General features: G+C 38.6%; 1 protein-coding gene across 12 annotated transcripts in view; it reads left to right on the top strand.

Moving 5' to 3' along the window:
• NCOA6 (nuclear receptor coactivator 6) overlaps positions 1-26,411 on the top strand; it is a 97,803-nt gene that overhangs the window by 40,155 nt on the left and 31,237 nt on the right. For 6 of the 12 annotated variants that reach the window (XR_010935230.1, XM_067707894.1, XM_067707886.1 and 3 more), the window contains 6 exons: positions 4,060-4,341; positions 8,192-8,347; positions 13,982-14,104; positions 21,688-21,816; positions 22,374-23,219; positions 25,260-25,406. Coding sequence is in view for 11 of the 12 variants with exons in the window: in XM_067707894.1 (XP_067563995.1) it covers positions 4,107-4,341; positions 8,192-8,347; positions 13,982-14,104; positions 21,688-21,816; positions 22,374-23,219; positions 25,260-25,406 (1,636 nt within the window). In the remaining variant the exon portion in view is untranslated. Of the gene's footprint in view, positions 1-4,059; positions 4,342-8,191; positions 8,348-13,981; positions 14,105-18,162; positions 18,254-21,687; positions 21,817-22,373; positions 23,220-25,259; positions 25,407-26,411 lie in introns of those variants that run through there. The other 6 variants (XM_067707890.1, XM_067707889.1, XM_067707888.1 and 3 more) reach the window with 6 other exon arrangements.

The following is a 26,411-nucleotide window of genomic DNA, read 5'->3' as shown; positions in this document are numbered from 1 at the left end:
CTTGTTTTTTCCCTTTTTTTTTTTTTTTTTGGCCACACCACATGGCATGTGGGATCTTCCCCCACCAGGGATTGAACCCATGCCCCCTGCACTGGGAGCGTGGAGTCTTAACCACTGGACCTCCAGGGAAGTCCTCTTTTTCCTTTTTTTTTTTTTTTTTTAAACAATTAACTCTTTATTGTGATCAATTTCAAATATTTATAATTTATAGTACAAATAAAAATATAATGAACACCTGTATACTCATCACCTATAATTAGCCATTATTAACATCTTGTTATATTTGATTAATCAGTTTTTTCCTCATTTTTTTCAAGAGTAAATTGCAGACATCATGACATTTTACCTCAAAATGCTTCCGTATGCATCTCTTGGGACTTCCGTGGCAGTCCAGTTGTTAAGACTCTGTGCTTCCATTGCAGGGGGCACGGGTTTGATCCCTGATCAGGGAACTGAGATCCCTCGTGCCATGTGATGTGGCCAAAAAAATAAATAAATGCTTCAGTATGCATGTCTTAAGAGACAATAAGAATATTGTGGGCTTCCCTGGTGGCGCAGTGGTTGAGAGTCCGCCTGCCGATGCAGGGGACACGGGTTTGTGCCCCTGTCCAGGAGGATCCCACATGCTGCGGAGCAGCTGGGCCCGTGAGCCATGGCTGCTGAGCCTGCGTGTCCGGAGCCTGTGCTCTGCAACGGGAGAGGCCACAACAGTGAGAGGCCAGTGTACCGCAAAAAAAAAAAAAAAAAAAAAAAAAAAAAGAACATTGTCCAAAATAACCACAGCACCATTATTATCACACCTAACAAAATTAGTAATAACTCCCTAATTATCCTAAAAATGTGCTTTGCATCTGGTTTTTTTCAAACCAAGATCCAGTAAAATACTGTACATTGCATTTGATATTTTAAAAAAATATTTATTTATTTGGCTGCATTGGGTCTTAGTTGCGGCAGGCAGGCTCTTCGTTGTGGCATGGGCTTCTCTCTAGTTGTGGCACGTGGGCTCCAGAGCGCGTGGGCTCAGTTGTTGCAGCACACACGTGCTCTCTAGCTATGGTGTGCGGGCTCTAGAGTGCACAGTCTTAGTTGCCCTGCAGCATGTGGAATCTTAGTTCCCTGACCAGGGATCGAACCCGCATCCCCTGCATTGGAAGGTGGGTTCTTTGACCACTGAACTACCAGAGAAGTCCCCATTGCACTTGATTTTTAAAGCTCTTAAGTCTCTTTTAATGTAGAACAGTACTACCCACCCTTTTTTTCCCCTGTGACCACTGACTTATTGAAGAGGCCAAGCCAATTGTGCTGTAGAAATCCTACACTCTAGATTTCCCTAATTATTTCCTCATGGTGTTCTTTAACTTGTTGCTCTGTCTCCTGTTAAAAACTTGTTAGATTCAGGTTAAACATTTTGGCAGGAATATTTCATAGGTAATGCTGTGCACTTAATATTGTACATAATTTCTGGTTGTTTCTCTGTTAATGATGCTGAGGTGGATCATTGCATTCAAGTGGTAGAAGTCAAGTCTTTCCGTTGTGAAGTTACAGTTTTCCCTTTGCCAAGCAGCAGATATCTGGGATGATGCTTTGACATCGTGTAACTATCCAGAACTCTGTCAAATTTTCACATAGTGTTTTTTCCTTACTGATGATCCTTGCCTGAATTATTTTATTAGGGATTGCAAAACTGGGGGTTTTCTATTGACACCATCTTTTTATATTTAAGTTGGCATTCTTCCATAAAAAAAGCTTTCCTTTATCAACTGGAGCTCTTTGGCTCCTGAAATGATTTCATTTGGAAATCTTTTTCATTCTACCTTGGACAAGTAGAATAAATGATATGCTTGCTTTTAAAATTTCTCCTAAATATCATATTTGTTTTTAGATTCTTTATAAAAGGTCAAAATAGCCCCAATAAGAAGTTAAATCAGTAGGTAATCTGAAAATTATGTGGGTGAGCAAGATAACTGGTGGTTAATTTTAGCAAACACAAAGAAATAGTGCATGCTCATGATAGATGACCATAAATAAGCAAATGAGTCTCTTGAGCTAGTCAGCTATACTCTTGGAGAGAATTTTCACTGAACTACATTTTCACTCAAAGATTACTCCATTATTTTGATAATAAATCCTTAGATTTTAAGTGGGCATTAATCTCAAAGAATATGTTATCTGGAAGAAGTTTCATTTTCTTTTAATTTTTATAAATTTATTTATTTTTGGCTGCATTGGGTCTTCGTTGCTGCACGCGGGCTTTCTCTAGTTGCGGTGAGCAGGGGCTACCCTTCGTTGCAGTGCATGGGCTTCTCATTGCAGTGGCTTCTCGTTGCGGAGAATGGGCTCTAGGGTGCGTGGGCTTCAGTAGTTGTGGCTTGCAGGCTCTAGAGCACAAACTCGGTAGTTGTGGCGCACGGGCTTAGTTGCTCCGCACAGGCTTAGTTGCTCTGCACGGGCTTAGTTGCTCCACGGCATGTGGGATCTTCCCGGACCAGGGCTCGAACCCGTGTCCCCTGCATTGGCAGGCGGGTTCTTAACCACTGTGCCACCAGGGAAGTCCTGAATGCTGTTTTTTCTTTTTTTTAACATCTTTATTGGAGTATAATTGTTTTACAATGGTGTGTTAGTTTCTGCTTTATAGCAAAGTGAATCAGTTATACATATACATATGTGCCCATATCTCTTCCCTCTTGCATGCTATTTTTTCTTAACCATCCAAATTACACTGTTCCTTTGTAACACCAATGGTACTAGAAAAGGTTATAATTGCCAGACTATAAGACACTCTCTGCTCAAATGTAAAAGTTTTTTTCCATTTTTATTTACAACAGAGGAATTTTCCCCCTTAAAATTGCTTAGGTTTGGTTTTTGAAAAGCCTTTGCTCTTGAAGTTTAGTGATTATTTTAAAAAGAAAAGTTAAACAGTTTTAAAAAGTTGATACTTTTTTTCTATTTATGCAAGTAGTATAACCATATTACAGCATATTTAGCTTTGCATTTTCCTAATGACTCATAGCGTTTTTGGAAAATAGGAAAAGAAAATTTACCAACAATCTTACCAACCTAGCACAATCACTATTTGCGTTTTAGTGGGTTTATTTTCAGTCCTTTTTTTCTTATCCATCTTTTAAAAAAATAGCTTTAATTATGCTTTATATAGGGAATTTTTTTAAATTAGAAGATATGTGTGAGGTTCTTATGTTTCTATACCATTCTTGCTTAACACAAATGCTGAAAATTAATGTCCATTCATTCACTTTTGGGTAAGAATGTGATCATCAATCCCAAAGATAATGGAGGAAATGGCCACATGGTGTGGTCTTTAATATTTGTACTCTTTGGTAGGCAACATAACTGAAAATAGCAGAAAATGTGACTTCCCTAGACCTAAAAGTTAAAAAGTAATTTAGTTCTGTCCTAGACATAGTTCTTTGCCTCTGTAAATATGTGTTAACCACTTATTTTCCTTTTGCAAAAGTATTTTTAAATTTTTGTGTCTTTGTTTTGTTTCTGAATCATTATTTTCAGCTATGCGACTATTAATAACCCTTTAAAAGTTGTTTTAAATGGTCCTCATGAAAAACTTTAGGATTTTAGGTAGTCCTGCAGATGCTCTTAGTTAGGTCAAGTTGTCCTTTGCTGGTTAAAGCAGAGGGCATTAGAAACCTTGGCTGCTCTGAAGCTTTTGTTAGGACAGGTGTAAGGGGAGTCTTGGCGTCAACCCCAGTCTTGCTCTGTGGGAGTCAACCAAAGGCTAATATGAATTAATTCTCAGAAAATACCTATTTTATTTTCTTGTGATCTTTCGTTCCCTTCTACCCATATTCTAGGCTGACCAATAAAAGGAATTTTATTTAAAACTGGTATGTTTTTATTTCTAGTATCTTTAAGAACTATTATAGAATATCTTAATTAAACTAGCGTATCCTCTCTGTAATTTCTTAATTTTTATAGTACTTCCTTATTATTTGGCAAATAAATTACAGTTTTCATAGAACTATAATTATACATTGTTGACTGTATAATTATGCATTGTAATGCTTTTTGTATCTTCTGTTTTCAAAGGTTTTTTTATTGTCCACTTGGCATATGCTTCTGGAATAATATTCACCATGGTTTTGGATGACCTTCCAAACTTAGAAGACATCTATACTTCCTTGTGTTCATCAACAGTGGAGGACTCAGAGATGGATTTTGACTCTGGACTAGAAGATGATGACTCAAAAAGTGATAGTATTTTGGAGGATTCCACAATCTTTGTGGCCTTCAAAGGAAATATAGATGATAAAGACTTCAAATGGAAATTGGACACAATATTGGAGAACGTGCCCAATTTGTTACACATGGGTAATTTGCTTTATTTTTCCTTCTTGTTACTCTTTTTGAATTGTCATTCTATGGTTATCTCGAGTTTTACAAATACAACTGTGGTTGTAGTAGGTTGAAAGTCTGATTATAATTGCAGAGTTGGAATTTTAGGATTTTTTTTTAATAGAAATGCTGTTGTATTTTTTTAAGTACATGGAGTAACTGAACATAATAAAGCATTACTTAGCATAGTAATCCTTAAATTATCTGTTCTAATGGATAGGAGTAATTCTATCTAATTTTAGCTCTCTGGTCTTTAGTTTCCTTACCTATAAAATGAAGAAGTAAGACTGGATCTTTGAGGTGACTTAAAACTTACAAAAATCTTTTACTCCATGGTTCTACTTAAAATGAACCTGAAATTTGTTCTTTTAAATTTTAGGTCAGAGGTTAACCGATAGCCTGCTGTATCCATGTACAGCCATGTGTTATGGTCCACTTTAATTTTTGGGTTGTTTTTTTTTTAATGTTTGAATTTCATTGCCACTGCTTTTAAAAATGAGGTATTTTACATTAAAATTCAGATTTTAGGGGCTTCCCTGGTGGCGCAGTGGTTGGGAGTCCGCCTGCCGATGCAGGAGACGCGGGTTCATGCCCCAGTCCGGGAGGATCCCGCGTGCCGCGGAGCGGCTGGGCCCTTGGGCCGTGGCTGCTGGGCCTGCGCTTCCGGAGCCTGTGCTCCGCAACGGGAGAGGCCACAGCAGTGAGAGGCCTGCGTACTGCCAAAATAAATAAATAAATAAATTCATATTTTAGATTTGTCTTTAAACAGGAAAGGTCAGATAACATTGAGCTCTCCTATCCCAGGTGGTGCTGAGTAGCAGCTGCCACTGAAGGCAGGCCCTCCCCTCACAACAGTCCCATCTGTCCTCTTCACACATTTAGATAACCTGTAGTGGTCTTGTGGGAAGTTGTGCTTGTCAACTTTGGTTTAGATGTTCTCCATATTTTCTAGGTAGCACAATTATTTAATTCCTTCAGACATAGTACAAAGCCTAGATTTTATCCTTTTATCACAGATCTTGACTTGATTAAGTGCTAACCAACTTTTTTAGGTTTTGGGGTCTTATTCATTAGAATTGATGTCAGGAGGAGAGCTGTCTTTTTTTTCAAGGGTCCTTTTTTTGCTATGTTATATAAGACTTCTCTGTAGTTCTGGATTATTTAACATAGTATTAGAGACTTTTATGGTGAAAGTTGTAATTATCACCATAATCATGTCATAATATATCATATCTTAAGGGCTAGCTGCACCTGAAATTGTTCATTGCTCTTTTTTAAAAAAATATTTATTTATTTATTTGGCTGTGTTGGGTCTTAGTTGAGGCACGTGGCATCTTCGTTGCGGCATGTGGAATCTTCCGTTGTGACACACGGACTCTTTGTTGTAGCACATGGGCTTCTCTCTAGTTTTGGCCTTGGGCTCTAGAGCTCGCAGTCTCAGTAGTTGCGGCACTCAGGCTGTCTAGTTGTGGGGCGCAGGCTCCAGATCACACGGGCTCAGTAGTTGCAGTGTGCGGGCTTAGTTGCCCCACGGCATTTGGGATCTTAGTGATCAAACCTGCGTCCCCTGCATTGGAAGGCGGATTCTTAACCACTGGACCACCAGGGAAGTCCTGCTCATTGCTCTTAATTATCCACATTTTTTTCTTGTTTTTAAATTGCTGAATTAGTTTGTTAATGGCTTTTAAATAAATTAGCAAACTCAGACTTACGGTTATCAGTTATAGTCTTGATCCAAAAAGTATTTTAAGTCAGATGTTCTCAAATATGATGGAAGTTAAAAATTTTGATAAAATATAACTGTTACAGTTAAAGATTTTTCTGCAGGCTTATCACAAGTAGATAATGTCATAAGCAAATTTAATGTTTGTCTAGACCACATAAGTATAAGATTGCAGTACTGTTCAGATTGGGAAGAAGCCCTGAAGCATCTATACTCTGTGGTACCAGGATCTTAAGCTCCCTACCTTTTGCTGTTTGGATGCTTAAATATCATGGAAAGAAAAATGACCTGAAAAGCAGATCTGGATTCTTATGCCATGATGCTGCTAGGTAGCCACTGGATTCTGGGCAAATCTCTTAGATTTTCTGGGCTTCAGTTTCCTCACCTATAAAATAGACTTGAACTAAATATTGCATAATCCTTCCTAAATCTCTGTGATTGTATTAACCTTCTGCTCTTAGCAAATGGTCTCTTTTTTCCACATAAGAACAAGTGGACTCCCTGTCTGGATAAATGTATAACGTATAATGATTTTGGAGGTGGCAGTGGCTTTAGGCAACATGTAGGCACTTTCCTGTATCCATATATATTTCTTATTTTGAGAATAGATATTTCTGTATGACCATTTTCTCAATACTGGAATGTATAATTGAATGGAGGATATAAGAGATTTAATGTAACTGAGTTTATAACAAAAGAGAAAATTATTTTGTCTGGGGTTGTTGGGGAAAAATGTTTTTTTATTATTTAACTGGACCTGGGATTTGCATTCCATCTGTGAAATATAATTACAGACAACATTACCTCCTCAATTAGTTTAACTTTTGCATCTTAATTTTAAAACATGTTCTAAAGTTTGCATTGACTTTTCAGATTTGCTGAAATGTAATGTTTTTATATCCTAACTGAAATGTAGTTGTCAAATTTATGTTGCTTTTCTCCTCAGTTTGGTATGCTTCAGTAGAAATTGTTTAAAGTAGAAAAAGATTAAAAATGAGACACATAAAGAATCAAGATTTAAGCCTTCCTTAAATTGAAGCATTTATAGGATATTGGAAGAAATGTTTGCTCCCTCCCTCTATGAATATCTTTCACAGAGAGGCCCAGTGAAAATTTAAATATGAGTATTAAAATTTCAATTGTTTCATTTGAAGAAGTAAAATTGCTTAACATTTTATAAGTGAATCTACTATTTTCCTTTTTAGTGCTCTTTAAGTTTAGTGAATTGTAGCTACAGATTCCCTAATATCTTACAATTGGCCTATCTGCCAGTTAAATTTTTATAAAATTTCACTTGAAATTTGAAACTTAAATATTCTTAGCTTCTCAGTTCACATACATTGAACTGAGTCCAGAAGTAGACCTTATTCTATTCATTTAAACTTATCTCTCCCTTCTCTCTTATGTTCCTTACTCCATCTTACTGCTTTCCATTTATTTAGTGCCTATGGTGTGTCAGATCCTATGCTAGATTTTTGGCATATTATTATCTCATTTAACACAATCTCATGAAGTAGTTTTTTCATGGTTTTAGAGACGAGAAAGGTAAGTTTCAGAAATGTGAAATAACTTGTTCATGGTCACCCAGGTGCTAAGTGGTACAGCTGGGATTAAACTTAAAGTCTGGGCTTCCCTGGTGGTGCAGTGGTTAAGAATCTGCCTGCCAATACAGGGGACACAGGTTCGAGCCCTGGTCCAGGAAGATCCCACATGCCGCGGAGCAACTAAGCCTGTGTGCCACAACTACTGAGCTTGCACTCTAGAGCCCGCGAGCCACAACTACTGAAGCTCGTGTGCCTAGAGCCCGTGCTTCACAACGAAGAGTAGCCCCCGCTCACTGCAACTAGAGAGAGCCCGCACGCAGCAACGCAGACCCAAAGCAGCCAAAAATTAATCAATAGATAAATAAATAAATAAAACAAATAAATTTATTAAAAAACAAAATAATAATAAAGTCTATCTAATACCAAAGCTTAAACTCTCTCAGCTACTCCATACTGGTATTCTACCTTGTTCTTTTACTTTGTTGTTGTTGTTGTTCATTCCATGTCTTCTGATGGCTAAAAGATTACTAATATTATTCTCTTTTCTTTCATGACCAAGAATCCAGCAAGCTAAAGGTACAGAAGGTAGAGCCCTGGAACAGCGTGCGTGTGACATTCAACATCCCCCGGGAAGCAGCGGAGCGGCTACGGATCCTGGCTCAGAGCAACAACCAGCAGCTTCGGGATCTGGGAATTCTCTCCGTTCAGATTGAAGGTGCATGTCTGGACCCAGATTATAGGAACAGTAGAACATAGCATGTGCTGCTTTGTCTGTTCCTCTCAAGTTGAATTCAGAATACCAAATAACTCATGTCACCTGTGCTTTACATTGCAGCACCTTAGGATAAAGAGGAATTGAGGCTCTGGTTGGGTCCTGACGCTTCAGCGTCCACAGCCTCAGACTCCATTTCCTTGGCTGATGTTGGCTGTCATTCTGTCAGACTTTGATTTTACTGGTACCCTAACCAAGGACTGATTTGTCTTTTAAAGAATAACTAATTTCAGTTGCTTCCTTCCACCTAATAAGCCTTATTTAGTATTTATTTATCTAACAGAGACTAGGAGGCCCTGAACAATCCTTTTGTAGCAGTATTCATTTTTCAGATGTTTTTGACAGAATGATCTTTTAAAAATGAAAATATGGGGCTTCCCTGGTGGCGCAGTGGTTGAGAGTCCGCCTGCCGATGCAGGGGACACGGGTTCGTGCCCCGGTCCAGGAAGATCCCACATGCTGCGGAGCGGCTGGGCCCATGAGCCATGACCGCTGAGCCTGCACATCTGGAGCCTGTGCTCCGCAACGGGAGAGGCCGCAACAGTGAGAGGCCCGCGCACCATAAAAAATAATAATAATAAATAAATAAATGAAAATGAAAATATGGAGTATACACACACAGCTTAAAACCCTGCTGTGGCTTGCTGTTATTCACAGAATAATGACCAAACTCAGGCTTTGCATGGTCTGACCTCTACCTTTCTCATCTAGCCTTATCTTTTACAACTCTCCTCCTTCTTCCTTGCTATCTATTCTAGCCTCCTCAGCTTTCTTTTAGGTTCCTTGAATATGCATTTCATCTTCCTGCCAGGAGTCCTTTGCATTGATGTCTTCTCTATATGGATATTGTTCCCTACCATTCCCCTTTCCCTTAGTTATACCTACTCAGCCTTCAAGTATCAGCTTAAATCTTTTTTTTTTCCAGCTTAAATCTTGAGGAGGTGTTTTCTGAACTCCTTGACTAAGTCAGGGTCTTTTTTCATGTACTTTTACAAAAGTCTGTTTTTTTTCTCCCTCAGATCATTTTCTCACACTTTGATTAAAGCAGTTATTTGATGATTGTTTTGTTCCCCCATGGACTGCAAGCTCCAGTAGGGGCAGGGACCATACCTTGTTTCACTCATTGTTGAATTTTTGCTTGCCTGTACATGTCAAGTTCTTTAATAAACATATGTTGAATGAAAGCAAGGGAAGCACATATATAATAGTAACACTTTGCTTCAGCCCTCAGAATAAATGATAAATAAAATATGGTCTTTGTCATTATAAACTCAAAAGGAGCTCATGACCTTGATGAGGGAGACAAACCTGAGAGATGTAAGTACCAAGTATGGGGAAGCACAAAGGAGATTCTGTCTTTTGGTGCCCAATGAACTAAAACCTTCTTTTCCCCTCCTGTGTTGTTGTAAACAAGGTGGCAACCAGTGAGTGATTCCAGCCTTTTCTTGCCCTGGTGGACCAAGCCCTCCTGACCCTGTGCTTGCATAGGACCTAAATGCTCCATTGAACCTCAGTAACCGAAAGGTCAACATATTGTATGTAGGAGTGAGACACATTTTATGCAGTTAAGATTGTAGGTTGCTGTGCCCCAGAAGGGGCGATATCAACAAACAGATTATTTAGAGAGATTATTCAGAGATATATAGATTGAGAAATGGGGTAAATTCCATAATTTGATAAACAAGGAAACAGTGGCTTAAACAATAACCAGTTTGTTTCGAAAAATGTTGGATTGTCTAAAAGGATTCAGAAAAGTAAAATTAATTCACAGCAATGTATTGGATGTAGGATGAACTTTTTTTTTTTTTTTGCGGTACGCGGGCCTCTCACTGTTGTGGCCTCTCCCGTTACGGAGCATAGGCTCCAGACATGCAGGCTTAGTGACCGTGGCTTACAGGGCCAGCCGCTCCGCGGCATGTGGGATCTTCCCGGACCAGGGCACGAACCCGCGTCCCCTGCATCGGCAGGCGGACTTGCAACCACTGCGCCACCAGGGAAGCCCTAGGATGAACTTCTGGGAAGAGTAGAAGTCAAATAACTATTGGTAATAACACTATATAGGCTGTTTATGCTTTATAAGCACATAAGCACATGTATTTTTTATAAGAAACATATAAGCAGTTTCTTTAAAACCCCAAACATTTTATAGTCTCTCTTACCTATTTACCTGAATTAAAAGGGCTTTGTGGTAGTGTTTTCCTCTGGAGAAAGGAAACACCAGTTTCTTCTCTTAATCATACCTACTTCCTACAGATTCTTAAAAGGGTAAGATGCTGATTCCCCTTTATCGTTACAGCCATAAATTAAAATACAAGTACTAGCAAGGAAGCCAAATAGATAACATATATTACAAGAAATTATGAAATTTACATATGGCAGTGATAATCACATTACAGAAAAGAGTTCTTTAACTTTTAGGGTACACATATGTTCCCAGGTGATCTCCTTTTCTCTTTCCACACTCCCTGGGAATTCAGGCAGGAGTGAAAGTGGTGGCAATAGCTGTTGCTTTTGTGAAACTGGTGATGGGCTGATGCCTTTTAAGTTGTAAGAGAAGGTATTGCCACTGTCGTGGTGTCTGCTGCAGGGCTGGAGGGACAGGTTGTTCCTCCCAACAGACTGTTCTTTGAAGAATACTCCCCGTACCCTTTTGAGTTTTGGCCAGGGAGTTGGGGAGATGTCTTTTTTGAGGACATTTTGTGACTCCTCTGTAAATTCATTCTGATTTAAAGCAGGAGTCTGTGTCAAGGGCCAGAGAAAAAATTTTTTTGGCTCTGTGGGCCAGAAGATCTCTGTCAAGACAACTCAGCTCTACAGTAGTAGTGCAAAAACAGCCATAGGCAATATGTAAATAAATGAATGTGCTGTGTTCCAATAACACTTATTTAAATAAACAGGCAGCAGACTAGATTTGGCCCACAAGCCATAGTTTGCCAACCCCCATCAGCAAGTTGGAGAGCCAGTAGTGTTCTCTATGTGTGTTTCCTTGACAACAATTAGCTTACACTTATGTGCAGGTGGCAAATAGGAGAATAACAGTAGTATAGTGTGGAAATTGTGTTTCATTCATATTGTGATTTTTTTTACCCCCTGGGCAAGGGGAGTTAGATTAGTAGCAATAGAAGGGTTAATTGTCCACAAGAAAAGCCAAATAGCCTTTAGATCTGTTGCTACATAGGTGGGAGTCCTTTCAGCTTTATTTCAGGAAAATTAAGAATGAGAAGTTACACTCAGGTACCTTCCCCAGAAGTATACCCTCAGCATTGCATGGCTCTCAGCTTGTGAAGTTTCAGTTTCTCCTGTGCCCACCTTAATGATGGCCTCCACTGGCTTAAAGGTCCACTGCAGCTACATTATTTCCCACCTTTAACCAGTCATTTTCATTCTGCTGTTTTGGGGTATGTTGCCTACACCAATTTTTGTTTTTATTAGCGCTCTGGTTACAAAGCCGCATGGGTTTTGAGTTTGCCTCAACACTGTTTTTCCCATAAAACCTATTATTTTCAGTGTGAGATTTTTATAGACTGCGAGGTTTTCAAGGAATGCATTTATCATATAGAAAAATGCCTATGATTCTTTGTAAGGTTAAAATAAGATGACTATTCATCATATAGCCAGTAAATAGCTAATGAGTGCCTACTGTGTACCAGGCACTGTTCAGTGTTTAAAGGATATAATTAATAAGGTGGCCATATAATTTATCATCTAAATTAGGAAATTGAGAGTAAAGGGGGTTACTGTTAATAACTATTAATTAACTGTTAATAACTAAAAGTGAATGAATAAGTAACTGTTGATACATGGGATGTGCTCTGAAGAAGTAACAAGATGTTCTGATAAGGGTGACCTCACCTTAGATAAGAAGATTGGAGAAGGCCTTTTGGGGCATGTGACACTTAAGATTACATTGAAAATTGAGAAGTTGGTTTATGTGAAGAGTGCGGAAGAACTGTTCTAGGCAGAGAGAACAACATGTGCAAAGGCCTTGAGGTGAGAAGTGCGTTTGTGTGCCTAAGAAAGTAAAAAAAATGCCACTGAGGCTGAATCCTTGTTATTGAAGGAGAAAGTAGTGTGAGTTGAGGTTAGAGAGATAAGGCAAGGACCACGTCTGGGCTGTCAATAGCAGCCACAAGCCATTTACATGATCTGATGTCCATTTCAAGAACAATACTCTTTCCACCTAGAATGTCTTAGCAAGTTTAGTGTATTAATAGTTCTTTCCCTTTAGTGGAAACCCTCAAGATCTGTATTCTCTTTTATCTTTTCTTCCTGACTCCCATAGGCAACTTAGAACATCTTGTAGCCCCTGGTGATTGGTCACTTAATTGGTAGTATATTTGTTCCCTATTACCAAGCTACCTGCCGGGTTAAAATACTTAATATTTTATCTATTTATCTAGCTGACCTAGATCAGTGACAAGACAGAGGAAACTGCTGTGCCCTCATTGGCTTCCTTCTTTATCATCTTGCTCTGTAAAACATTAAGTTAAGGAACAAGGTGAACGCACCCTTTCAAAATTTCAGCCACAGGCTAGCTATACTTTTATCTTCCCACAAGGTGGTGCTGTCTTCCAGAGTAACAGTAGTCAAAGTTTGGGATTAAACACAAGGAGGCATCCCAAAACTTGTTTCAGAGACCTTTTTATCAAGTGAGATTTAAATTGCCTCTAACTTTAGAGTCTACTCAATTGGAACACTTTTAGTGACATTACCTACCAGGCTATTGTGAGGTTCAAATGAAATACAATTTTGTAAGCATTAAAAACCCTATACAAAATGTTGGTCTTTATCGTAAGATGTCTCAGAGGTAGATTAGTAGCAACCTGTCTACTCTTCATTGCATGAATTTCTCTGCTGCATATCTATTTATACTGCAGTCATTGAAAGGGAAATGATATTTTGCTTACAAATATCACAGTGTCCCCATGCCATCGTATGTTCTTTCTCCATTAAACCTACTCGTATTTCTAATTTCTGATCATAAATTCCCAAAACGTAATCTAGGATTTTGAGACTTTCTGAGAATATTTTCTTCCTACACACACACATTCAAGGTGAGTTGGTTGAAAATAAATATTCAGAGTTCCAAGCTCTCTGCTGATGCCATACATCATTAACGATTGTCTGTCTGCTGTATTGTGAGAATTGGTTATGTTCTCCCTGTGCTTCATGTAAGTGAACCTGCTCAGGTGAGGTTGAAGAAAGACCTGTATAGTATTGAACTCACCCTTTTTGTGGTGGTAAACTTACCGTAATTCTTCAAAAACACATAAAACTGGGCTTCCCTGGTGGCGCAGTGGCTGAGAGTCTGCCTGCCGATGCAGGGGACACGGGTTTGTACCCCGGTCTGGGAAGATCCCACATGCTGCAGAGCGGCTGGGCCTGTGAGCCATGGCCGCTGAGCCTGCGCGTCTGGAGCCTGTTGCTCCGCAACGGGAGAGGCCACAACAGTGAGAGGCCCGCGTACTGCAAAAAAAAAAAAAACACATAAAACTAAAGCTCTCGCATATCTGTTTTTAAACGAAATTTGCATCTTATTCTGATGATTTCCTTTTTTAACCTACCTATCATTTTCAGGGGAAGGTGCTATCAACCTTGCTTTGGCTCAGAACCGAAGCCAAGATGTGAGAATGAATGGACCCATGGGAGCCGGAAATTCAGTTAGGATAGAGGCGGGATTTCCCATGGCCGGTGGTCCAGGTGAGATCTACTCAATTGTATGACATTTTACTAGTTTCCTTTTTTGGCTTTATTTGCTAGTGTATGATCATTTGGGTCCTGCAAGATAGGTGGGGGTTCCTGACACATTTCTGTTTATTGGTTCAGGAAAGCAAGACGTGAATCTATACTCTCAGGAGGCTAGAATCACAGAGCATGGAGCATATACAGTCTTTGTGATCTTTTGGGCTTATGCTTAAGGGTAGATGAGCCCTGAACCATGCAGCAAACATTTATTGAGTTTTCATTGTATGACAGGACCTATGCTAAGTGTTGAAAGTAGAACTGAATAAAACATCTTCTACCCTGAGGGTGTTTATAGCATAGTGTAGCTTTCCAACTCCCACCTTTCTCTGTGACTGAGAATCTGTGAGCTGAGAGTTCTTGCATGCTTATGTGTAATCTGCAGAAGTATGTGGAATATTGTGTTTTTATCTCTTCAGAATTTGAGAGAGTTATAAATTTTTTGCTAACTTTTTAGCAGTCCTGAAATTTCTTAGGGATTGAACTCAATATTCTGTGAGTCACAGAATATTAGAATTGAGTTGGCTCTCTCATTTGAAGCTAAGGAACCTGTGGAGTTCACAGAAAGGAAGCAATTTGCCCTGGGTCAAGTAGCAGTGGGCAAATATCACAGCTCTAACTCCCCAGGTCAGTGCTATTTTCACAACACTAGTGGCTTTCAAACTTTTTCTGCTGCAGGATCTTTTATTCAAATAAGCCAGAAAAGCACAGCTGCTATGGTTGAAGGAGAGTAAGTACCTGAAACTATACCCAATAATTCACCTCCCCATCTACCACAGTAGCTCTTGAAGAAATGCAGCAGAATAGAGAAGCTCAATTTATAAAGCCATTTTTCTGAACTGTAGCTGAAGACTTGGCCATATAGAATTGGAACTAGGTTTTTATCCTGGCACTGCCATTTAGTGTTTACCTCAAGCTAGTCAGTGTAACTCTCCAGGCAACAGTTTCTTCACCTATAAAATGAGATAGTAGTGCCTATAATCTTTTGAGCTCATGCTTAAAGATGGATGAGCCCTGAGCCATATCGCAAACATTTACTGAGTTCCTGTTATGTGTCAGGGCCTGTGTTGTTGGGCTGTTTTGGAGTACTATATAGTAAATATAAAATAACCAACCTGGAACCTATAGTAGGGAGTTAAAAGATATAGTTCTCCATAGAAGTCTGAGCATTTGGTGTTAAGGCAGCTTGATGAGAGATTATAGGTGACGCTGTTGCCACTACTGAAGAACCAGGACCAGAAGAAGAGTGGGCAGAGTTTAGCCAAGTTGCATATAGTTAGTGAAAGAAAGACTAGACCTAGGATGAGACTCAGGAAATCTGGGTTCTGGTCTCAATTTCTGGCCAGATGTCTTAATATTTACTAGCCTTAGTTAGCTGTAAACATATTTAATTATGTCCTAGAAACAATGTTATAGATCTCTTCCAGCCTTAAAACATTAGGACTCTTAAAACAATATCAACACACTAATTGCAAGCTCTCCTAGTATCTGGCAAATAGCAGGCATATTTACTAAGCATCTCTGAAAAGTGAGTGTAAATTTTAGTGATGTGTAGGTAGTTCATTATCAACATAGGAAACTTAGAAGCTTTAGGTTGAAATTAGGTTAGACTGGTATTTAATGAAGGACACTATGATAATATATACAGTGTAAAGTTTCAGGAAAAATCAATTAGTAATGATCTGTAGTCACAGTAACATTTTAACCCCTAGGTGTCTTTCTTTACTGCCAAGCATACTTTAAGAATGTTTTTTTTCTGTTGTCCATTGGGATAGTGGATGCAAACAAAATTTAACATTTGGTTAAACAGATAAATTTTTCAAGGGAAAGAGACCTTAACTAACCTCTAAAACAATAATAAATAACTTTGGAATTGTGTATCTAGAATGTCTTACACTAAATTATTCTTAATGCCATTTTCTTCTCTTAGCATTGGCAACAGAAAGTTGACTGATAAGCAGGAGTCTTTCGTAATGAAAACCAAATCCGTAGCCTATTTTCTTTTCATAGCCTCATAGAATCCCAAGATTAGTGATTATACCATACTAGTCATTTAGTCATGTGTCACTATTGATGTTTTGAACTGATAATTCTTTCCTGTGGGGAGCTGTCCTATGCACTGTAGGATGTTCAGCAGCATCCCTGGCCTCCTATCAGGTGCCAGTAGCACCACCACCTTTTTCCCCCAGGTTTTTCCAACCAAAACTGTCTCCAGACATTTCCAAACACCCTTTGGGGGATGAAATTGCCCCCAGTTGTGAATCATGGCTCTAGTCCAGATTCCCACATAGTGCTGGAATGTATTCTATAGTATCTCTACTAAGCATGTAGCCAGCATGCACTTAAACATTTCTGAGGATAGGAAGCTGATTGTAGACTAAGAAAACCTGTTTCTTCTTATCTCCTAAGAACTTTCTCACTGTCTAATTACCATCTTTGAAAAATGGGGTGGGGTTCCTCAGAAACAAATCCATTCTTTATTAATTAATTTTTTTATATACAGCAGGTTCTTATTAGTTATCTATTTTTTTTATACAGCAGGTTCATATTAGTCATCAGTTTTATACACATCAGTGTATACATGTCAATCCCAATCTCCCAATTCATCACACCTCCACCCCCACCCCCCTGCCACTTTCCCCCCTTGGTATCCATACGTTTGTTCTCTACATCTGTGTCTCAGTTTCTGCCCTGCAAACCGGTAGAAACAAATCCATTTTTAACAGGTAAACATTTACCTAATTGCCCTCTCCCAACTACAAAACACCTGAAAATGCTGGATGAAATATAACATTTAATGCACAGCTGAGCTTGTAAGACAGTAAGGGAAATCCCCAGGGCAAGAACGAAGTCAAAGAAGAAATTTGAATAGCAGTAAACAAATGAGGAGATGCTGCAGGGGCTAAGAAATTTGAGTTTTAATGGCCAAGAGGGATAAAATTTGAAGCCTTGCCTTGGGTCCACATAAAGTAGTTAGAATTAGGAATCCTTCATGAAGCCAGGATTTTCAGTAAAAGGTAGATTAGAAAATTTTCACTCTCTGGCACAAGGAGACAAATGCAAAACTTGTCTCTCTTGGTCTGGGCTCTAGCTGAGGAGTGGGAGAAAGGGTGGTTGTAGAATTGTCTTCTCTATCCTTATGTATGTTGGACATTTAATGTATTATTGAAATGACCCAGGTACAGCTAAGCTAAGTTATTAAGTGGTCCTAAAGTGGTAATAATCGTTGAAGCTCTCACCCCAAACCACTGCAGATTTCTCATAAAGCCTACTCCAAATTCATAAAATTTAAATTAGAGTCCCTCCCTCCAGAATTCTAGATAATAGGAATATCAGCATGTTTAAAATTATGAAAATTCTAAGAAGAGGACAAGGCGCTATCAAAACACAAAGTGAATTTGGGGGAAAAACAGAACTTATAGAAATTTTAAAATTATTGAAGTGAATAACTTATTCAGCAAATTAGACACAGCTGAATTGGAAGATGAGTTTGAAGAAATTACCCAGAATATAGCAGACAATAAATTAAGAGATGGAAATATGAAAGAGGTCAAGAGAAGTGAAGGATAAGATGAAAAATTGAATGTATATCTGAAAAGAGTTCCAGAAGAAGATAAAGAAATTGAGGAGGGACAATAGTGAAAGAGAGAATGGCTGAAATTTTTCCAGAATTGATGAAAGACATGAGCCCTCAGATTCAGAAGTCCAGTAATTCTGAGCCCTACAAATAAAAATAAATTCACATCTAGACACAAAATTGTAAAACTACAGAGCATGAAAAACAAAGAGAATGTTAAAAGCAACTCAGAATCAAAGACCAGTTATTTACAAAGGGAAGATTATCAGACCCACAGCTAATTTCTCAGTGGCAACATTGGAAGCCATGAAATATTAGAATAATATTTTCAAAGTGATGAGAAAATTATTAACAGCCCAGAATTTTAAACAAAGCTATAGTATCAAGAGTAGTATGAATTAAAGACCTTTTTAAAGAGACTAAGAGAATTTACCATTAACAGACCCTTGCTAATTGAACTGCCCAAGGATGTACTTCAGGAAGAAGAAAATTGAACCTAAGATGGAAGAATTAAGAGCTAAGAAGGAATGGTGAGCTAAATAATTGGTAAACATGGGGTAAATCTAAATAAGCATTGACTTATTTAGTAATAATGATGATCATATATGGTCTTTTGACATTAAGTCAGATATGTCTGTTGACATTTTTAAAATATCACTAAAATAATAGAATGTATAGCTTCTAAACTAGTAGTGGGGGGGTAGACAGGAAGGGCATGATGAAAACAATACAATAAAATTCAGGAAAAGTAGGAAAACAGCATAGAAAAAGAAGGGTAAAAAGCAGTGGTATCATAAAATGATAAACCAGAATATACCAGTAATTAACAATAAATGCAAATGAATTATAAGCACTGATAAAAAGAAAGTGATTAATAGATTGAATAATAATCTCAGATTTAGTTATGTGCTCTTACAGGAATGATATAAAACATAAGGTCTCAGTTCATAGTTAAAAGGATAGAGAAAAATAGAGAAACCAGATGAATATTAACCAACAAAAAGGAGTATAACAATATTTTTATCAGATAAAAAGCATTACTGAGGATGAAAAGGACCACTGTATAATATAAAAAGAAGAATTCAGGAAGATAGCTAAACTTTTGTGTTCTTAATAACCTAGCCTCAAAATATGTGAGGCAAAAATGGTCAGAATTCATATAGATAGCAAATCCTAGGGGAGATTTTAACACACCTGGGTTAGTAATTGATGGATTGAGCAAAAACTAGTAAGGATAAAGAAAGCTTGAATAATATAATTAGAATAGTTTGATATAATGGATATATTCAGAAACCATACACTAAAAATTCAAGAATTCTTAATCTTTACAAGAGTAACATTTATATAAATTGACCATATGTTATTCCCACATCAGGTTTCAGTAAATACCAAATATTGGTAACACACAGATCATTTTCTCTGACCACAGTGCAATTAAGTCAAGTCAGTGGCCAAAAACAAAGAAGCAGAAGAAGAAGAAAAAAAAAACTGACCAACTAAAATATCCCATATTTTTAGAAATTTTAAAATATGTTCTAAATACCCAATGATTTTTTAAAAAGCAATCATGATGGAACTTAGAAAATATTTAGAAGGGAATAATGAGAATGGTACATATCAAAACTTGTGAGATGTAGACAGTATAGCATTTGGAAGAAAATTTGAGCCCTCAGATACTTATATTAGAGCAGAACATCAAATGAAAATTAACAGGCCAAATGTCTGACTTAAGAATTGAGAAAAAGAACAGCAAAGTAATAATTTAGGAGGAAGGAAATAATAAAGGTAAGAGCAGAGATAAGTAAAGTATGAATTAAAAAACCCAATGGAACAGAGCAGCAAAACCAAAGGATATTTCTTTGAAAAGACAACTAAAATTGATCCTGGTAAGACAAATAAAAAAGAAAGAGGCACAAGCAATGTCAAGAAAGAAAAAAAGCATACACTTTAAAGGGTGTATTTTATAGTATGTGAATTATATCTTAATTTTTAAAAATATTTATTTGTTTATTTTCCTTATTATTTTTCGCTGTGTCAGGACTTAGTTGCGGCACACGGGATCTTTGTTGAGGCATACGGGATCCTTTTTTTTTTCCATTACAGCATGTGGTCTGCTCAGGTTTCTCTTTAGTTGCGGCACGCAGGCTTCTCTCTAGTTGTGGCGTGCAGGCTCCAGAGCCTATGGGCTCTGTAGTTTGCCGCACATGGGCTCTCTCGTTGAGGCGTACGAGCTCAGAGGTTGTGGCACGCAGGCTTAGTTGCCCCGCAGCATGTGGAATCTTAGTTCCCCGACCAGGGATCGAACCCACATCCCCTGCATTGGAAGGCAGATTCTTTACCACTGGACCACCAGGGGAATCCCTTAATTTTAAAAAAGAATGGAAAGAAGAGTATTCCATGAATAACTTTATGCTAATAAATTTGAAAGCATTGGCAAAGAAACAGTTTTCTGGAAAATATAATTTAAAACTGACTTAATAAGGCATATCAAATGAAAAATCTATAACTACTTAAGAAATTGAAATAATCTGTCTCCCTGTGAATCAATTAGTATAACCACAGGCTCAGATGATTTTACAGGTGAGTTTTACTAAATATTTAAAAGACAGATACACATATTATTTCAGAGCATAGAAAAAGAGGAAAGATGCTTTCCAGCTCATTTTGAAGTTGTTTTAATCTTGATACTAAAATTAAAGGACAGGAAGAGAGGATAATTATAGGCTATTTTCACTTACGAGCACAGACGCTAAATCCTAGAAAGTCTAATAGTATCAGAAATTAGAGGGACTTCCCTGGCGGTCCAGTGGTTAAGACTTCACCTTCCCGTGCAGGGGGTGTGGGTTCCGTCTCTGGTCGGGGAGCTAAGATCCCACTTGCCTCACGACCAAAAAACCAAAGCATAAAACAGAAGCAATATTGTAAGAAATCCAATAAAGACTTTAAAAGTGGTCCACATCAAAAAAATCTTTAGGGACTTCCCTGGTGGTATAGTGGTTAAGAATCTGCCTTCCAGTGCAGGGGACACGGGTTCGACCCCTGGTCCAGGAAGATCCCACATGCCACGGAGCAACTGAGCCTGTGCACCACAACTACTGAAGCCCACACACTTAGAGCCCATGATCCACAACAAGAGAAGCAACTGCAATGAGAAACCTGTGCACCGCAATGAAGAGTAGCCCCTGCTCACTGTAACTAGAGAAAGCCCGTGCACAGCAACGAAGACCCAAATCAGCCAAAAATAAACAAACAACTAAGTAAAATACTTGAAAAAAAATCTTCAAAAAATTTTTTTAAAATAAAAAGAAATTAGAAAGATGTGGAGCAAGAGGAGTCCTCAGACTGCTAGTAAGAGTATAAACTGGCGTAACCGCTTTTGAGTGTAGTTTACCAATATCTAGTAAAATTGAAGGTGCTTATACTTTAAAACCTAGCGATTTTAAGTATATAGTCTAAAGACACTCTTACATGTCTGTGGAATACAGGACAAATACATGACACTGCAAAATTCTAAGGATGAAAAGTTAGTATTCATCAGCAGGAGAATGGATTTATCGGTTCCATAAAATGGGGCACTATTATAGCAGCCAAGATGGATGAATTTCAGAAAATAATATTAAGTGAAAAGGGAAACTGAAGAAGAATGGTGTCACTTATACAAAGATTAAAGGCATACAAAAAATGTAATGCAGTTTATGTATGTAGGAAAGGTAAACACGCATGGAACTGTTAACCCCAGATATAAGATAAGAAGGAGGGAATGGAATGAGATTGGAAAGGAGGCGGCAGCTTCTGGTGTATCTGCATATATATCTGAAGGAGGCAGGGTAGAATGTGTAGATTTAAATAAGGTAGATGGTGGTATAAAAATTTTCCATACCTTCTTATATTTTTGAAATATTTCATTAAAAACAAACATTGTGCCAATGCCAGTACTCTATTCTAGGGATTTTTTTTTCTCTAGGATTAATAAGGATGACCAGCCCTGCCACTGTTATGATACCCCAGGGTGGAAATGTGTCATCTTCCATGATGGCACCAGGCCCCAATTCAGAACTGCAGCCCAGGACTCCTCGCCCTGCTTCTCAGTCAGGTATTGACCTCCAATCTTTGAGAATTGAAGAGGCTGAACTCCCTGCACAGATCATTACAAAATTCACCTCTCTCTGATGCCAAATTCCTAACTGCGCAGCTTAAATGCTGTCTTCTATGTAAAATCTGCCCTAGTTTCTTAAAGCTGGAAGTCATCATTTCCTTCTCAGAATTTCTTCTCAGAATTTCACATTATTCTTATCATTATTCTTATTCCTAAAAATCTATTCCTTGGCCTACTTAGTCCTGCCACTCCATGATCGAGAATTCTGTATTTGTTTTGTTTTTTTATAGTTCCTCAGAATGTGCTTTGGAGGATACTCCACATTTTATGTTTGGCTCTTATATCCACTTAGAATCATAAGCTCTTTCTAGACAAGATTCATCTTTCTGTCATCTCGGCAGTTGCTTTGCATTATAGCAAGTGCTCACAAATGTTTCATTGAATGATCCCAGAACATTTTACTCTATATTTGCAGAATTGCCAAGACTGTAGGATTGCTGAAAGATCTAGGTTGCAGTAAGTTAATTATTGCTTTGTTGACTGTCTTTAAACAGATGCAATGGATCCACTCCTCTCTGGGCTCCATATACAGCAGCAAAGTCATCCCTCAGGATCTTTAGCTCCCCCGCACCACCCAATGCAGCCCGTCCCTGTGAACAGACAGTTAAACCCAGCTAATTTTCCCCAGCTGCAGCCGCAGCCGCAGCAACAGCCACAGCAGCAGCAGCTGCAGACAAGACCCCCACAGCAACATCAGCAGCAGCAGCCGCAGGGAATTCGACCCCAGTTTACTGCCCCAGCTCAGGTGCCTGTTCCTCCAGGCTGGAACCAGCTGCCTTCGGGAGCCCTTCAGCCTCCTCCAGCCCAGAGTTCTCTGGGCACAATGACTGCAAATCAAGGGTGGAAGAAGGCTCCTTTGCCTGGCCCAATGCAACAGCAACTCCAGGCAAGACCATCCTTAGCCACGGTACAGACACCTTCCCACCCTCCCCCTCCGTATCCCTTTGGCAGCCAGCAAGCTTCACAAGCCCATACAAACTTTCCTCAGATGAGCAACCCAGGCCAGTTCACAGCTCCTCAGATGAAGAGCTTGCAGGGAGGGCCCTCTAGGGTCCCAGCCCCCCTGCAGCAGCCCCACCTCACCAACAAGTCTCCTGCCTCCTCACCCTCCTCCTTCCAGCAGGGATCTCCTGCATCCTCCCCAACGGTTAACCAAACTCAGCAGCAGATGGGACCAAGGCCACCTCAAAATAACCCACTTCCCCAGGGATTTCAGCAGCCCGTCAGCTCTCCGGGTCGGAATCCTATGGTTCAACAGGGAAACGTGCCACCTAACTTCATGGTGATGCAGCAGCAACCACCAAATCAGGGGCCACAGAGTTTACATCCAGGCCTAGGAGGTGAGGAACACTGAAGCCATTTGTGTTGGTAAATTTACTAGAGATAGATCTTAGCAGAACTTCAATTTTTAGAGTTAATGGAGGGAGTGAAATAAGGATGTAATTATTTGGTTTTGTGGATATAGTGGTGACACTTGATATGAGTTAGTTAACTTGATACATTATGCAGCATCTTACTGGTTATGTTTAAGCTAGCCGTCTGGATAAAAATGCAGGTAAAATTCAATATAGAGATGTTCATTTTGTTTTTCAAAATATTTTTGCTTGATCTTCTTCTAGTAAATTAAAACGTCCAGAAGAAACAGGATTTTATTAACAGCTTAAGCTACTCAGCTGTTGAAAACATTAAGATTATGCAAAAGAGCAAAAATGAAAAGATAAGAATAGGGTTTTGTTGGGGAAAAGGCCCTTCTGATTTTCAATTTTGATAATCCTAGTTAGTAAAATAGCATGGTGTTTGTTAAATTTGATTAAAATATAAAGGGGAATAAGTTCAGAAATCATTGACTTTTATAGTTTTATAATGCCAATGCCTGCTCCTTAGAGAGGGAATTCCACCAGTTATACCTAAAGGAGATTTATTTATTTATTTTGTAAGGTGCCTCTTGTATGAAGAAAAAGCAATGGAGCTTAATGTGTGAGAGGTAAAACGATTACAGTAAAACTTATCCATCTCCATGTTTATTATTTATTCCTATTAATCATTGATCTAGTGCACATGAATGTGCTTGGAGCTTTTCAGTAAAGTATAGAGAGTAATACCGTCATCTGATAAACATACCCCCCACCAAAAGACACCCATTGCCTACCCAGAAAAAAACCCTTGCATCTTTAGTGCAACATAGCAAAGGCATGTTCCCATGATTTCTGGTGAAATTAAGTTGCTCATCAGTCTTTTTTCACTCTCTTGTAATTACTTTTACTGACATGCAGGCGGTAATATTTGAATCCTAAGAAGTTTTTAGAAAGTGCAAGAATGTTTCGGCTCCAAACTTCACTGTTCTGGGCATCTAGCCTTGGATCAGTGGAAGCTGGGTAGTCCCTCCTGCAAATGTGATTACAGATTTAATTACAATGGAAGCATGCAAATGGGGACTTGTCACTGCTAAAGAAAGGACAAATGCATATTTGTCTACAGAGCGTTTTTCAGGACATTGAAAATTTGGCCCTTAAATAAATGGACTAATACAAAAAAATTTTAAGTGAGCTTAGGTCTTAATGCTTTTCATAGAGCAAGTGATGTGCTCACCTAGGTGATCTGGCCACATCCAGGCCTATGTTATAAACTATGAGTGGGTTCTGAGATTCTCCTTATTACAGATTTGTTTTCTGAAATTAAACCTTCCTATAAAAGAAAATATTACTTTAGTAAGATTGCATCAGAGTACGGTTTTTGGTACCACAGCTGTCAGTATTTCAGCAATCCTTTTGAGGGGAAGGTGTAATGATAAATTTAATATACCCTCACTTTGACGCTCCTGTGAATTGTTTCTGATCTCTCGTCTCTTCCAAAGAGACAAGCACAATATTGGGGAGAAATTTTCCACAAAGGAAATTATCATCCATTTCCCTCAATGGAAATAAAAAAATCACCTATGTATGCTTAATATCAGGACCCAGGTCTTTGTTTTATAGTAGTTCTTATCAGTTTGTGTGAATATGAGAGAATTTAGCATATTCCTTTGGTACCTGTGTTAAAGTATGTAAAGTTTTGGGGTCCATTGTATTACAGAAAAGTGAGCCCTAAACCTTGCTGTGACGTGGCCTCATCACATTTAGGGAGCAGATTGCCATCTTTTCCTTGGCATGTTCTAAGTGTAAATTTTTTAGTATTTCTTTTTCGTTTTGACAATGCTCATGTAAGAGATTGTGTTGATTTTTTTAACCATCTTTCCCAACCTTATTAAAGATCCTACCAGTGTGACAGAGAGAGCTAAGCCAGTGGAGACTTCATGCAGCTCATCCTTCCTTATTCATTCCACATCTAAGCAAGAGTATAAATTTGCTAGGTAACTGCCTTACTCGTTGTTTTCTATTAAGGAATGCCTAAACGCCTCCCACCTGGCTTCTCAGCAGGACAGGCCAATCCGAACTTTATGCAAGGTCAGGTGCCTTCGACCACAGCAACTACCCCTGGGAATTCAGGAGCCCCTCAGCTGCAAGCAAATCAAAATGTCCAGCATGCAGGTTTGTTTTCTGTGATTTATTCAGCCAGCATTTATTGAACATTGTGAGGTAGGTAGACAACAAGGATATACAGAGAAATAGAAACCCTGGTCCTTCCCTTTAGTTTCAGACCTATAAATAATTATTCTTTCAGGGCAATAACTGATATATTGAAATTAGGTAAAATGTCTGGAGAATCTAGAACCACCTAAAGAAAGGAGATAAAACTTGAGGTAGAGCTGGGGTCAGCATTTTTTTTTTCCTGAAAAGAACCAGATAGTAAATATTTTAGGCTTTGCAGGTTATATGTTCTTTGTTGCAACTACATACCTTTGCTGTTGTAGCACCAAAGTAGCCATAGACGATACATAAATGAATGACCATGGTAGTGTTCCATCCTGCCTGTCTGCTACTGCAAAACTATATTCCTGAACTCTGAATTCATGTTTATTTACAAACTGGCAATGGGCCTGATTTGGCCCATGGACCATAGTTTGCTGACCGCTCAGTTAGTGAAAGAGCAAAAGGTGTTTCTGGCAAAGGAGATGATAGGTACAAAGGCATGGAGGCACATGGCATTTTGAACAACTGTGGCTTTTAAAATCTCTTTATAGTTCATGTTAACATTGTATATGCTGAGTGTCTGAATTCTGTGGTGTTTGAAGACCAGGCTTTAATCATTACAGGTTAGGAGGACAAATAGTGTGGAGCAGAATGGCTAAAAAGTATTTGTAAGCAACATTGTATAAGCCCAGACTTCATGTTTCTGGTTGCTTTTAGGTGACACATGACTAACCCTCTTACCCTTTCTCATTCAGGAAATTTGGACTGAGGTAGCACAAATATTTTCTGAACTCCGATCCCCACTTGGAGTTAGTTCAGTTATGTGGTTCCAACATTAATTATAAATCACTAAGGAAGGAGAATAGTTTTAAACTTAAAAAAAAAAAAAAAACCTCTTGAAAGCTTAGAGAAGGGTAGGGCAAACTGCATGACTTCCCCTATCTGCTAATGCAAAACTATAAT

This window comes from Pseudorca crassidens, chromosome 15 (assembly GCF_039906515.1).
Source record: "Pseudorca crassidens isolate mPseCra1 chromosome 15, mPseCra1.hap1, whole genome shotgun sequence".
In the NCBI taxonomy this organism is placed as follows: Eukaryota; Metazoa; Chordata; class Mammalia; order Artiodactyla; family Delphinidae; genus Pseudorca; species Pseudorca crassidens.
This window is presented reverse-complemented; position numbering and strand designations above follow the sequence as displayed.